This window comes from Pseudophryne corroboree, chromosome 3, assembly GCF_028390025.1.
Source record: "Pseudophryne corroboree isolate aPseCor3 chromosome 3, aPseCor3.hap2, whole genome shotgun sequence".
Taxonomy (NCBI): domain Eukaryota; kingdom Metazoa; phylum Chordata; class Amphibia; order Anura; family Myobatrachidae; genus Pseudophryne; species Pseudophryne corroboree.
In genome coordinates, this window is record NC_086446.1 from 607308508 (window position 1) to 607322760 (window position 14253).

General features: G+C 48.2%; 1 protein-coding gene across 1 annotated transcript in view; it reads right to left on the minus strand.

Annotated features, from left to right (window-relative positions):
• Positions 1–14253, minus strand: part of HELLS (helicase, lymphoid specific) — a 270907-nt gene that overhangs the window by 109779 nt on the left and 146875 nt on the right. Inside the window, exon 19 of the mRNA XM_063961560.1 lies at positions 754–913. Coding sequence (XP_063817630.1) covers positions 754–913 — 160 coding nt within the window. The remainder of the gene's footprint in view (positions 1–753; positions 914–14253) is intronic.

The window sequence follows — 14253 nt, forward strand, 5'->3', positions numbered from 1 at the left end:
CTCGTCCATATACCAAGAGTACTCCAGTGACCCCCAGTGGATGAAAAAGAAAGGCGCCCTACGCTAGCAGAGTCTCACAGGACCTGTTGTGCCAAGTGGGGCTGTTTGGTGCGAGAGCAGCAAAGATGTACGAGGACACATCTGTATATTCCAGGAGACATCAGTGGGCATTTCAGACCAATCGCATCAGATGCAACCATCAGTGAACACCAATCTTGCATGGCAAGTGAATGGTTAAGATTGCTGCAACACACCAGAACACTGAGCGGGTCACCACTCATGTTTGGTAACGCTATTCAAATGGTGTGGATCATTAGATCGACAGTGTCTAGGTCAACAATGTTTAGGGCGACAGTCACTAGGTCGACAAGGTTTCTAAGTCGACATAATTTTTATTTTATGGGGGGGTCATTTTCTTTGTAGTGACGGGAACCACAATTAGTGCAGTGTCCCCTTGCATAGCTCGCCATGCTTTGGGCAAGGTGCCTCGCTTCGCTCGGCACAGGTTACTGTTCCAATCGCAGTCCACGTAAATCGTTAAGTAGGAAAACGTTTTTTTTTTTTAAAAAACAAACAAAAATTATGTCGACCTTTTGACCTAGCTCAGGTCTACCTTCCAACCCTGTTGACCTAGTGACTGTCTACCTATAGTGGTCGACCTAAACATTGTCGACCTAGACAGTGTCGATCTTCAGACCGGATCTGTTTCAAATACATTCCTAAAGGTGATTAAGCAATTAGCTGAATACTTACTTTTGTGAATCACCAGCTTTTCTAGTTTCCTTTTAGCCGCAGCTCTTTCCACAATAGCTTGATCAATCGTATTTGCAGTCACAAGACGATAGACCACAACTGGTTTTGTTTGACCAATTCGGTGACATCTGTCTTGGGCCTGGAGGTCATTCTGTGGATTCTGGGGGAAGAACAGAAAAAAAAAAACCCATTTTAGAAAAACAGTACAAGTGATAGAGAGAATGTCTACAGAAACCAATCCAAAAATAAAAATAAAAAAATTCAATAGACGACCACAAAAAATAAAGCGGTTCATTTTGTTCTTCCAAAACAGGTGCTCCTTAACACCAACACAATTTCCCCAATAATCATAGTTTACACTGTAAATAGTAATTAATCAAATTAACAAAATCAATTTGAAAGCAGAGTACTTTATTCTATTCTGCACATAATCCGCTATGCGATATGATACAGTATGTTGTATTTGTTCTGGACTGATATGCAGTAAAAAATAAATAAATAAGAATTTACTTACCGATAATTCTATTTCTCATAGTCCGTAGTGGATGCTGGGGACTCCGTAAGGACCATGGGGAATAGCGGCTCCGCAGGAGACTGGGCACATCTAAAGAAAGCTTTAGGACTATCTGGTGTGCACTGGCTCCTCCCCCTATGACCCTCCTCCAAGCCTCAGTTAGGATACTGTGCCCGGACGAGCGTACACAATAAGGAAGGATTTTGAATCCCGGGTAAGACTCATACCAGCCACACCAATCACACCGTATAACCTGTGATCTGAACCCAGTTAACAGTATGATAACAGAGGAGCCTCTGAAAGATGGCTCACAACAATAATAACCCGATTTTTGTAACAATAACTATGTACAAGTATTGCAGACAATCCGCACTTGGGATGGGCGCCCAGCATCCACTACGGACTATGAGAAATAGAATTATCGGTAAGTAAATTCTTATTTTCTCTAACGTCCTAAGTGGATGCTGGGGACTCCGTAAGGACCATGGGGATTATACCAAAGCTCCCAAACGGGCGGGAGAGTGCGGATGACTCTGCAGCACCAAATGAGAGAACTCCAGGTCCTCCTCAGCCAGGATATTCATTTTGTAGAATTTTACAAACGTATTTGCTCCTGACCAAGTAGCTGCTCGGCAAAGTTGTAAAGCCGAGACCCCTCGGGCAGCCGCCCAAGATGAGCCCACCTTCCTTGTGGAGTGGGCATTTACAGATTTTTGGTTGTGGCAGGCCTGCCACAGAATGTGCAAGCTGAATTGTACTACAAATCAAACGAGCAATAGTCTGCTTAGAAGCAGGAGCACCCAGCTTGTTGGGTGCACACAGGATAAACAGCGAGTCAGATTTCCTGACTCCAGCCGTCCTGGAAACATATATTTTCAGGACACTGACAACGTCTAGCAACTTGGAGGCCTCCAAGTCCCTAGTAGCCGCAGGCACCACCAATAGGTTGGTTCAGGTGAGACGCTGAAACCACCTTGGGGAGAAACTGAGGACGAGTCCTCAATTCCGCCCTGCCCGAATGGAAAATCAGATAAGGGCTTTTTCAGGATAAAGCCGCCAATTCTGACACGCGCCTGGCCCAGGCCAGGGCCAACAGCATGACCACTTTCCATGTGAGATATTTTAACTCCACAGATTTAAGTGGTTCAAACCAATGTGACTTTTGGAACCCAAAACTACATTGAGATCCCAAAGTGCCACTGGAGGCACAAAAGGAGGCTGTATATGCAGTACCCCTTTTACAAACGTCTGAACTTCAGGGACTGAAGCTAGTTCTTTTTGGAAGAAAATTGACAGGGCTGCAAATTTGAACCTTAATGGACCCCAATTTCAGGCCCATAGACACTCCTGTTTGCAGGAAATGTAGGAATCGACCCAGTTGAATTTCCTCCGTCGGGCCTTACTGGCCTCGCACCACGCAACATATTTTTGCCAATTGCGGTGAATGTTTTTGCGGATACATCCTTCCTGGCTTTGATCAGGATAGGGATGACTTCATCCGGAAAGCCCTTTTTTTTTTTTTTTCCTCAGGATCCGGCGTTCAACCGCCATGCCGTCAAACGCAGCCGCGGTAAGTCTTATAACAGACAGGGTCCTTGCTGGAGCAGGTCCCTTCTTAGAGGTAGAGGCCACGGATCCTCCGTGAGCATCTCTTGAAGTTCCGGTTACCAAGTCCTTCTTGGCCAATCCGGAGCCACGAATATAGTGCTTTCTCCTCTCCATCTTATCAATCTCAGTACCTTGGGTATGAGAGGCAGAGGAGGGAACACATACACTGACTGGTACACCCACGGTGTTACCAGAGCGTCTACAACTATTGCCTGAGGGTCTCTTGACCTGGCGTAATACCTGTCGAGTTTTTTAATCATGTGGACGACTTCTGGGTGAAGTCCCCACTCTCCCGGGTGGAGGTCGTGCTGAGGAAGTCTGCTTCCCAGTTGTCCACTCCCGGAATGAATACTGTTGACAGTGCTATCACATGATTTTCCGCCCAGCGAAGAATCCCTGCAGCTTCTGCCATTGCCCTCCTGCTTCTTGTGCCACCCTGTCTGTTTACGTGGGTGACTGCCATGATGTTGTCCGACTGGATCAACACCGGCTGACCTTGAAGCAGAGGTCTTGCTAAGCTTAGAGCATTGTAAATGGCCCCTAGCTTCAGGATATTTATGTGAAGTGATGTATCCAGGCTTGACCCTAAGCCCTGGATATTCCTTCCCTGTGTGACTGCTCCCCAGCCTCGCAGGCTGGCATCCGTGGTCACCAGGACCCAGTCCTGAATGCCGAATCTGCGGCCCTCTAGAAGATGAGCACTCTGCAACCACCACATGATGGATACCCTTGTCCTTGGTGACCGGGTTATCCGCTGATGCATCTGAAAATGCGACCTGGACCATTTGTCCAGTAGGTTCCACTGGAAAGTTCTTGCGTGGAATCTAACGAATGGGATTGCTTCGTAGGAAGCCACCATTTTTACCCAGAACCCTTGTGCATTGATGCACTGAGACTTGGTTCGGTTTTAGGAGGTTCCTGACTAGCTCGGATAACTCCCTGGTTTTCTCTTCCGGGAGAAACACCTTTTTTTTTTGGACTGTGTCCAGGAACATCCCTAGGAAACAGAAGACAAGTCATCGGAACCAGCTGCGATTTTGGAATATTGAGAATCCAATCGTGCTGCCGCAACACTACCTGAGATAGTGCTACACCGACTTCCAACTGTTTCCTGGATCTTACCCTTATCAGGGAATCGTCCAAGTAAGGGATAACTAAAATTCCCTTCCTTCGAAGGGATATCATTTCGGCCATTACCTTGGTAAAGACCCGGGGTGCCGTGGACCATCCCTACGGCAGCGTCTGAACTGATAGTGACAGTTCTGTACCATAACCTGAGGTACCCTTGGTGAGAAGGGTAAACTTTGACATGAAGGTAAGCATCCTTGATGTCCCAAGACATCATGTAGTCCCCTTCTTCCAGGTTTGCAATCACTGCTCTGAGTGACTCAATCTTGAATTTGAACCTCTGTATGTAAGTGTTCAAAGATTTTAGATTTAGAATCGGTTTCACCGGGCCGTCTGGCTTCGGTACCACAATAGTGTGGAATAATACCCCGTTCCCTGTTGCAGGAGGGGTACCTTGATTATCACCTGCTGGGTGAATGGCTTCCAAAACTGCCTCCCTGTCAGAGGGAGACGTCGGTAAAGCCGACTTTTGGAAACGGCGAGGGGGAGACGTCTCGAATTTCAATATGTACCCTTGAGATATTACCTGAAAGATCCAGGGGTCTACTTGCGAGTGAGCCCACTGCGCACTGAAATTCATTGAGAACGGGCCCCCACCGTGCCTGAGTTTATAAGGCCCTAGCGTCATACTGAGGGCTTTTGCAGAGGCGGGAAAGGATTTCTGTTCCTGGGAACTGGGTAATCTCTTCAGCCTTTTTCCTCTCCCTCTGTCACGAGCAGAAAAGAGGAACCTTTTGTCCGCTTGCCAACAAAGGACTGCGCCTGATAATACGGCGTCTTATTTTGAGAGGCGACCTGGGGTACAAACGTGGATTTCCCAGTTGTTGCCGTGGCCACCAGGTCTAAAAGACCGACCCCAAATGTCCCCTTTTAAAGGCAATACTTCCAAATGCCGTTTGGAATCCGCATCACCTGACCATTTTACTGGTAGAATTGGACAACGCACTTATACTTGATGCCAGTCGGCACATATTCCGCTGTGCATCATGCATATATAGAAATGCATCTTTTAAATGCTCTATAGGCAATAATATACTATCCTTATCTAGGATATCAATATTTCCAGTCAGGGAATCCGACCATGCCAACCCAGCACTGCACCTCCAGGCTGAGGCGATTGCTGGTCGCAGTATAACACCAGTATGTGTGTGAATACATTTTTGGATACCCTCCTGCTTTCTATCAGCAGGATCCTTAAGGGCGGCCATCTCATGAGAAGGTAGAGCCCTTGTTCTTACAAGCGTGTGAGCGCCTTATCCCCCCTAGGGGGTGTTTCCCAACGCACCCTAACCTCTGGCGGGAAAGGGTATACAGCCAATACTTTTTAAGAAATTATCAATTGTTATCGGGGGGAAACCCACGTATCATCACACACCTCATTTTATTTTTCAGATTCAGGAAAACTACAGGTAGTTTTTCCCTCCATAATACCCCTTTTAGGTGGTACTCGTATTATCAGAAATGTATAAAACATTTTCCATTGTCTCAATCATGTAACGTGTGGCCCTACTGGAAATCACGGTTGTCTCTTCACCGTCGACACAGGAGTCAGTATCCGTGTCGGCGTCTGTATCTGCCATCTGAGGTAACGGGCGCTTTAGAGCCCCTGACGGCCTATGAGACGTCTGGACAGGCACAAGCTGAGTAGCCGGCTGTCTCATGTCAACCACTGTTTTTTTATACAGAGCTGACACGGTCACGTAATTTTCAACAGTACATCCACTCAGGTGTCGACCCCCTAGGTGGTGACATCACTGTTACAGACACTCTGCTCCGTCTCCACATCATTTTTCTCCTCATACATGTCGACACAAACGTACCGACACACAGCACACACACAGGGAATGCTCTGATAGAGGACAGGACCCCACTAGCCCTTTGGGGAGACAGAGGGAGAGTATGCCAGCACACACCAGAGCGCTATATATATATATATATATATATATATATACAGGGATAACCTTATATAAGTGTTTTTCCCCTTATAGCTGCTGTATGTTTTAATACTGCGCCTAATTATTGCCCCCCTCTCTTTTTTTTAACCCTTTCTGTAGTGCAGGGAAGAGCCAGGGAGCTTCCCTCCAACTGAGCTGTGAGGGAAAATGGCGCCAGTGTGCTGAGGAGATAAGGCCGCCGAAAAGGGGGCGGAGCCTATCACCCGTTTTTCTGTATATTCTGGCAGGGGTTAAATGCATCCATATAGCCCAGGAGCTATATGTGATGCATTTTTTTGCCATGTAAGGTATTTTTATCGTGTTTTATTGCGTCTCAGGGCGCCCCCCCCCAGCGCCCTGCACCCTCAGTGACCGGAGTATGAAGTGTGCTGAGAGCAATGGCGCACAGCTGCAGTGCTGTGCGCTACCATATTGAAGACAGGAACGTCTTCTGCCGCCGATTTTTCCGGACCTCTTCGCTCTTCTGGCTCTGTAAGGGGGCCGGCGGCGCGGCTCCGGGACCCATCCAGGCTGAACCTGTGATCGTCCCTCTGGAGCCAATGTCCAGTAGCCAAGAAGCCCAATCCACTCTGCACGCAGGTGAGTTCGCTTCTTCTCCCCTTAGTCCCTCGATGCAGTGAGCCTGTTGCCAGCAGGTCTCACTGAAAATAACAAACCTAAACTAAAACTTTCACTAAGCAGCTCAGGAGAGCCCCTAGTGTGCACCCTTCTCGTCGGGCACAGAAATCTAACTGAGGCTTGGAGGAGGGTCATAGGGGGAGGAGCCAGTGCACACCAGTTAGTCCTAAAGCTTTCTTTAGATGTGCCCAGTCTCCTGCGGAGCCGCTATTCCCCATGGTCCTTACGGAGTCCCCAGCATCCACTTAGGACGTTAGAGAAAAAAGTAATACTATTAGCAATATACTCAAGATTATCCAAGAGCGGAACAAAGGGATCAAAATAACTGCAGTCATTAAACCCAGCAGATGTGTTATTCTGTACAGAATTTACATGAACAAAGTGGATAGCGACTGACCGCATATATACATTTGTAGTTCAGGCTTTATGCCTAGTACCCATTTATGCACATTAAAATAAAAATAAAAAAAATAAATAAAAAAAAATAAGATTTTAAACCTACCGGTAAATCTTTTTCTCCTAGTCCGTAGAGTATGCTGGGGACTCCGTAAGGACCATGGGGTATAGACGGGCTCCGCAGGAGACATGGGCACCTAAAATAACTTTTAGTATGGGTGTGAACTGGCTCCTCCCTCTATACCCCTCCTCCAGACCTCAGTTAGAGAACTGTGCCCAGAGTAGATGGACAACACGAGGAAAGGATTTTGTTAATCTAAGGGCAAGATTCATACCAGCCCACACCAATCATACCATATAACCTGGAATACACATAACCAGTTACCAGTATGAACAAACAACAGCATCGGTCCAAGACCGATTCTAACTAACATAACCCTTATGTAAGCAATAACTATATACAAGTCTTGCAGATTTTCCGCACTGGGACGGGCACCCAGCATCCTCTACGGACTAGGAGAAAAAGATTTACCGGTAGGTTTAAAATCTTATTTTCTCTTACGTCCTAGAGGATGCTGGGGACTCCGTAAGGACCATGGGGTTTATACCAAAGCTCCCAATCGGGCGGGAGAGTGCGGATGACTGCAGCACCGACTGAGCAAATGCTAGGTCCTCATCAGCCAGGGTATCAAACTTGTAGAATTTAGCAAAAGTGTTTGAACCCGACCAAGTCGCCGCTCGGCAAAGCTGTAATGCCGAGACGCCCCAGGCAGCCGCCCAAGAAGAGCCCACCTTCCTTGTGGAATGGGCCTTTACTGAATGAGGTAACTGCAATCCAGCCGTAACATAAGCCTGCTGAATCGTGTTACAGATCCAGCGAGCAATAGTCTGCTTCGAAGCAGGCGCGCCAATCTTGTTGGCAGCATACAGGACAAACAATGCTTCTGTTTTCCTAATTCTAGCCGTCCTGGCTACATAAATCTTTAAGGCCCTGACTACATCCAGGGACATTGAATCCTCCAACTCACTCGTAGCCACAGGCACCCCTATAGGTTGGTTCATATGAAATGAAGACACCACCTTAGGTAAAAATTGAGGCAGAGTCCTCAATTCCGCTCTATCCAATGAAAAATCAAGTAGGGGCTCTTGTGAGACAAGGCCGCCAATTCTGACACACGCCTCGCAGATGCCAAGGCTAACATGACCACCTTCAAGGTGAGAAATTTCAACTCAACCGTTTTAAGGGGTTCAAACCAGTGTGATTTAAGGAACTGCAACACCACGTTCAGGTCCCATAGTGCCACTGGAGGCACAAAAGGAGGCTGGATGTGCAGCACTCTTTTTTTTTTTTTTTTACAAAAGTCTGGACTTCTGGAAGAGAAGCCAATTCCTTCTGAAATAATATCGACAGGGCCGAAATCTGTACTTAAACAGAGCCTAACTTTAGGCCCATATCCACTCCTGTCTGTAGGAAGTGGAGAAAACGACCCAGATGGAAATCTTCCGTAGGAGCATTCTTGGTTTCACACCAAGAGACATATTTCCGCCAGATACGGTGATAATGTTTTACCGTCACTTCCTTCCTAGCCTTTATTAGAGTAGGTATGACCTCCTCCGGAATACCCTTCTCAGCTTGGACCCGGCGTTCAACCGCCTGAAGATCTGAGTACCAGGCCCTTCGAGGCCAGTCTGGAACAATGAGTAGTGTCTGCACTCCTTTTCGTCTTATGATCCTCAACACTTTTGTGATGAGAGGAAGAGGAAGAAACACATAGACCGACTGGAATACCCATGGCGTTACCAGAGAGTCTACTGCTATTGCCTTAGGGTCCCGGGACCTGGCAAAATACCTCCGAAGCTTCTTGTTGAGGCGTGACGCCATCATATCTATTTGAGGAAATCCCTAGAGACCCGTTATCTCTGCAAAGACTTCTTGATGAAGTCCCCACTCTCATGGATGGAGATCGTGTCTGCTGAGGAAGTCTGCTTCCCAGTTGTCCACTCCCGGAATGAAGACAGCTGACAGAGCACTTACGTGATTATCCGCCCAGCGAAGAATCCTGGTGGCCTCCGGCATCGCGACTCTGCTTCTTGTCCCGCCTTGGCGGTTCACATAAGCCACTGCTGTGACACTGTCTGATTGAATCAGAACCGGTAGGTTGCGAAGAAGACTCTCCGCTTGTCGAAGGCCGTTGTATATGGCCCTTAATTCCAACACGTTGATGTGTAGACAGGACTCCTGGTCTGACCACAGTCCTTGAAAATTTCTTTCTTGGGTGACTACTCCCCATCCTCGGAGGCTCGCATCCGTGGTTACCAGGACCCAGTCCTGAATGCCGAACCTGCGACCCTCTAGAAGGTGAGCACTTTGCAGCCACCATAGACACCCTGGCCCTGGGGGACAGTGTTATTTTTTTATGTCATTGTAGATGGGACCCGGACCATTTGTCCAGAAGATCCCATTGAAACGTCCTCGCATGGAACCTGCCGAAGGGAATGGCCTCGTAAGCTGCAACCATATTTCCCAGAACTCGAGTGCATTGATGAAATGACACTTTTTGGCTTTAGCAGGTCTCGGACCATGTTCTGAAGGTCCTGGACTTTTTCCAACGGGAGGAAAACTTTCTTTTGTTCCGTGTCCAGTATCATGCCTAGGAACGCTAGTTGAGTTGTTGGAACCAACTGTGACTTTGGCAGATTGAGAATCCACCCATGTTGCTGAAGCACTCTCTGAGAGACACGTTCTCCAGTAATTGCTCTCTTGATCTCGCTTTTATCAGGAGATCGTCCAAGTATGGCATAATTGTGACTCCTTGCTTGTGCAGGATCACCATCATTTCCGCCATTATCTTGGTGAAAATCCTCAGGGCCGTGGAAAGCCCAAACGGCAACGTCTGAAACGGATAGACAATCCTGTACCGCGAATCTCAAGTACTCCTGATGAGAGGGATATATGGGGACATGAAGGTAAGCAACCTTTATGTCCAGTGACACCATAAAATCCCCCCCTTCCAGGCAGGCTATCACCGCTCGGAGCGATTCCATCTTGAACTTGAATCTTTTCAGGTACAAGTTTAGGGATTTTAGATTTAAAATAGGCCTGACCGAACCATCCGGCTTCGGGACCACAAATAGGGTTGAATAATACCCTTTTCCCTGTTGGCTCAGGGAAACCCTGATAATCACTCGCTGTTGACACAGCGTTTGAATTGCAGCTAGCGCTACTTCCCGCTCTGGGGTAGAAGCTGGTAAGGCAGACTTGAAAAATCGGCGTGGGGGCACCTCTTCGAATTCCAGCTTGTAGCCCTGAGAGACTATTTCTATCACCCAAGGGTCCACGTCTGACTGAACCCAGACTTGGCTGAATAGTCGAAGGCGTGGCCCCACCTGTGCGGACTCCCGCAGGGGAGCCCCAGCGTCATGCGGTAGACTTAGCGGAAGCCGGGGAGGACTTCTGCTCTTGGGAACTAGCTGCAGCAGGTGTCCTCTTGCCTCTACCCTTACCTCTGGCGAGGAAAGAGGAGCCCCGACCTCTTCTGGATCTATGCGAAAGGACTGCATCTGATATTGTGGAGGTTTCTTTTGCTGTTGGGGAACAAAAGGTAAACTTACCCACGGTAGCTGTGGAAACCAGGTCCGCGAGGGCGTCCCCAAACAATACATCACATTTGTAAGGTAAAACCTCCATATGCCTTTTTGAGTCTGCATCCCCGTCCATTGGCGGATCCATAAGGCTCTTCTTGCCGAAATAGCCATAGCATTGGCTCTTGAACCCAGTAATCCAATGTCTCTGAGCGTCCCTCTTATACAAGACTGCGTCCTTAATATGAGCTAATGTTAACAAAATGGTATCCCTATCTAGGGTATCAAGGACAGCTGACAGGGTATCTGTCCAAGCTTCTACTGCACTACATAGCCATGGCGACGCAATTGCCGGTCTAAGCAAAGTACCAGTATGTGTGTAAATAGACTTTAATGTAGTCTCTTGCCTGCGGTCCGCAGGGTCCTTGAGGGCCGCTGTGTCAGGGGACGGTAGTGCCACCTTCTTGGAAAGGCGTGTTAAGGCTTTGTCCACTGTGGGGGAGGATTCCCAACGTACCCTGTCCTGTGTAGGGAAAGGGTATGCCATAAGAATCCTTTTGGGAATCTGCAGCTTCTTATCTGGAGTTTCCCATGCTTTTTCACATAACTCATTAAGTTCATGGGAAGGAGGAAAGTTTATAACCTGTTTCTTTCCCTTAAACACATGTATCCTCGTGTTGGGCACCAAGGGCTCATCAGTGATATGTAAAACATCTTTTATTGCAATAATCATGCACTGAATACTTTGACACCCTGGGGTGCAATCTTGCTTCATCATAGTCGACACTGGAATCAGAGTCCGTGTCAGTATCTGTGTCCCCTATTTGTGAGAATGGACGTTTCTGAGACCCCGACGAGTCCTGTGAGTCGGCACAATCCGTAGATTGACCACCTGCCGACACCCTGGACTCTGCTTTGTCCAGCCTCTTATGCAGTGAAGCTACACTAGCATTTAACATAAGCCACATATCCATCCAATCCTGAGTCGGCACCGCCGACTGGGACCCACCAATCTGTCCTACCGCCTCTTTGTATAAGCCTTCCGTTTCAGACATGCCGACACACACGTAGAGACACCCCACACACACAGGGATATAGCTATGAGGGGACAATTCCCTAAAGCAGGCCCTTTGGAGAGAGAGAGAGAGAGAGAGAGAGTATGCCAGCACACACCAGCGCCAAACTGACCCTATCTCTCTCTCTATATCTATATATATATCTATCTATCTATATATCTATCTATATCTATATATATCTATATCTATATAAAATAAGAATTTACTTACCGATAATTCTATTTCTCGTAGTCCGTAGTGGATGCTGGCAACTCCGTAAGGACCATGGGGAATAGCGGCTCCGCAGGAGACAGGGCACAAAAGTAAAGCTTTAGGACTACCTGGTGTGCACTGGCTCCTCCCCCTATGACCCTCCTCCAAGCCTCAGTTAGGATACTGTGCCCGGACGAGCGTACACTATAAGGAAGGATTTTGAATCCCGGGTAAGACTCATACCAGCCACACCAATCACACCGTACAACCTGTGATCTGAACCCAGTTAACAGCATGATAACAGAGGAGCCTCTGAAAAGATGGCTCACAACAATAATAACCCGATTTTTGTAACAATAACTATGTACAAGTGTTGCAGACAATCCGCACTTGGGATGGGCGCCCAGCATCCACTACGGACTACGAGAAATAGAATTATCGGTAAGTAAATTCTTATTTTCTCTGGCGTCCTAGTGGATGCTGGGAACTCCGTAAGGACCATGGGGATTATACCAAAGCTCCCAAACGGGCGGGAGAGTGCGGATGACTCTGCAGCACCGAATGAGAGAACTCCAGGTCCTCCTCAGCCAGGGTATCAAATTTGTAGAATTTAGCAAACGTGTTTGCCCCTGACCAAGTAGCTGCTCGGCAAAGTTGTAAAGCCGAGACCCCTCGGGCAGCCGCCCAAGATGAGCCCACCTTCCTTGTGGAATGGGCTTTTACAGATTTTGGCTGTGGCAGGCCTGCCACAGAATGTGCAAGCTGAATTGTACTACAAATCCAACGAGCAATAGTCTGCTTATAAGCAGGAGCACCCAGCTTGTTGGGTGCATACAGGATAAACAGCGAGTCAGATTTTCTGACTCCAGCCGTCCTGGAAACATATTTTCAGGGCCCTGACTACGTCCAGCAACTAGGAGTCCTCCAAGTCCCTAGTAGCCGCAGGTACCACAATAGGCTGGTTCAAGTGAAACGCTGAAACCACCTTAGGGAGAAATTGAGGACGAGTCCTCAATTCTGCCCTGTCCGTATGAAAAATTAGGTAAGGGCTTTTATAGGATAAAGCCGCCAATTCTGAGACACGCCTAGCTGAAGCCAGGGCCAACAGCATTACCACTTTCCATGTGAGATATTTTAAGTCCACAGTGGTGAGTGGTTCAAACCAATGTGATTTTAGGAACCCCAAAACTACATTGAGATCCCAAGGTGCCACTGGAGGCACAAAAGGAGGCTGTATATGCAGTACCCCCTTGACAAACGTCTGAACTTCAGGAACTGAAGCCAGTTCTTTCTGGAAGAAACTCGACAGGGCCGAAATTTGAACCTTAATGGACCCTAATTTTAGGCCCATAGACAGTCCTGTTTGCAGGAAATGCAGGAAACGACCCAGTTGAAATTCCTCTGTAGGGGCCTTCCTGGCCTCGCACCACGCAACATATTTACGCCAAATACGGTGATAATGCTGTACGGTTACATCCTTCCTGGCTTTGATCAGGGTAGGGATGACTTCATCCGGAATGCCTTTTTCCTTCAGGATCCGGCGTTCAACCGCCATGCCGTCAAACGCAGCCGCGGTAAGTCTTGGAACAGACAGGGTCCCTGCTGGAGCAGGTCCCTTCTTAGAGGTAGAGGCCACGGGTCCTCTGTGAGCATCTCTTGAAGTTCCGGGTACCAAGTCCTTCTTGGCCAATCCGGAGCCACGAGTATAGTCCTTACTCCTCTCCTTCTTATGATTCTCAGTACCTTGGGTATGAGGGGCAGAGGAGGGAACACATACACTGACTGGTACACCCACGGTGTTACCAGAGCGTCCACAGCTATCGCCTGAGGGTCCCTTGACCTGGCGCAATACCTGTCTAGTTTTTTGTTGAGGCGGGACGCCATCATGTCCACCTTTGGTTTTTCCCAACGGTTCACAATCATGTGGAAGACTTCTGGGTGAAGTCCCCACTCTCCCGGGTGGAGGTCGTGTCTGCTGAGGAAGTCTGCTTCCCAGTTGTCCACTCCCGGAATGAACACTGCTGACAGTGCTATCACATGATTTTCCGCCCAGCGAAGAATCCTTGCAACTTCTGCCATTGCCCTCCTGCTTCTTGTGCCGCCCTGTCTGTTTACGTGGGCGACTGCCGTGATGTTGTCCGACTGGATCAGCACCGGCTGACCTTGAAGCAGAGGTCTTGCTAGGCTTAGAGCATTGTAGATGGCCCTTAGCTCCAGGATATTTATGTGAAGTGATGTCTCCAGGCTTGACCACAAGCCCTGGAAATTTCTTCCCTGTGTGACTGCTCCCCAGCCTCTCAGGCTGGCATCCGTGGTCACCAGGACCCAGTCCTGAATGCCGAATCTGCGGCCCTCTAGAACATGAGCACTCTGCAACCACCACAGGAGAGACACCCTTGTCCTTGGTGACAAGATTATCCGCTGATGCATC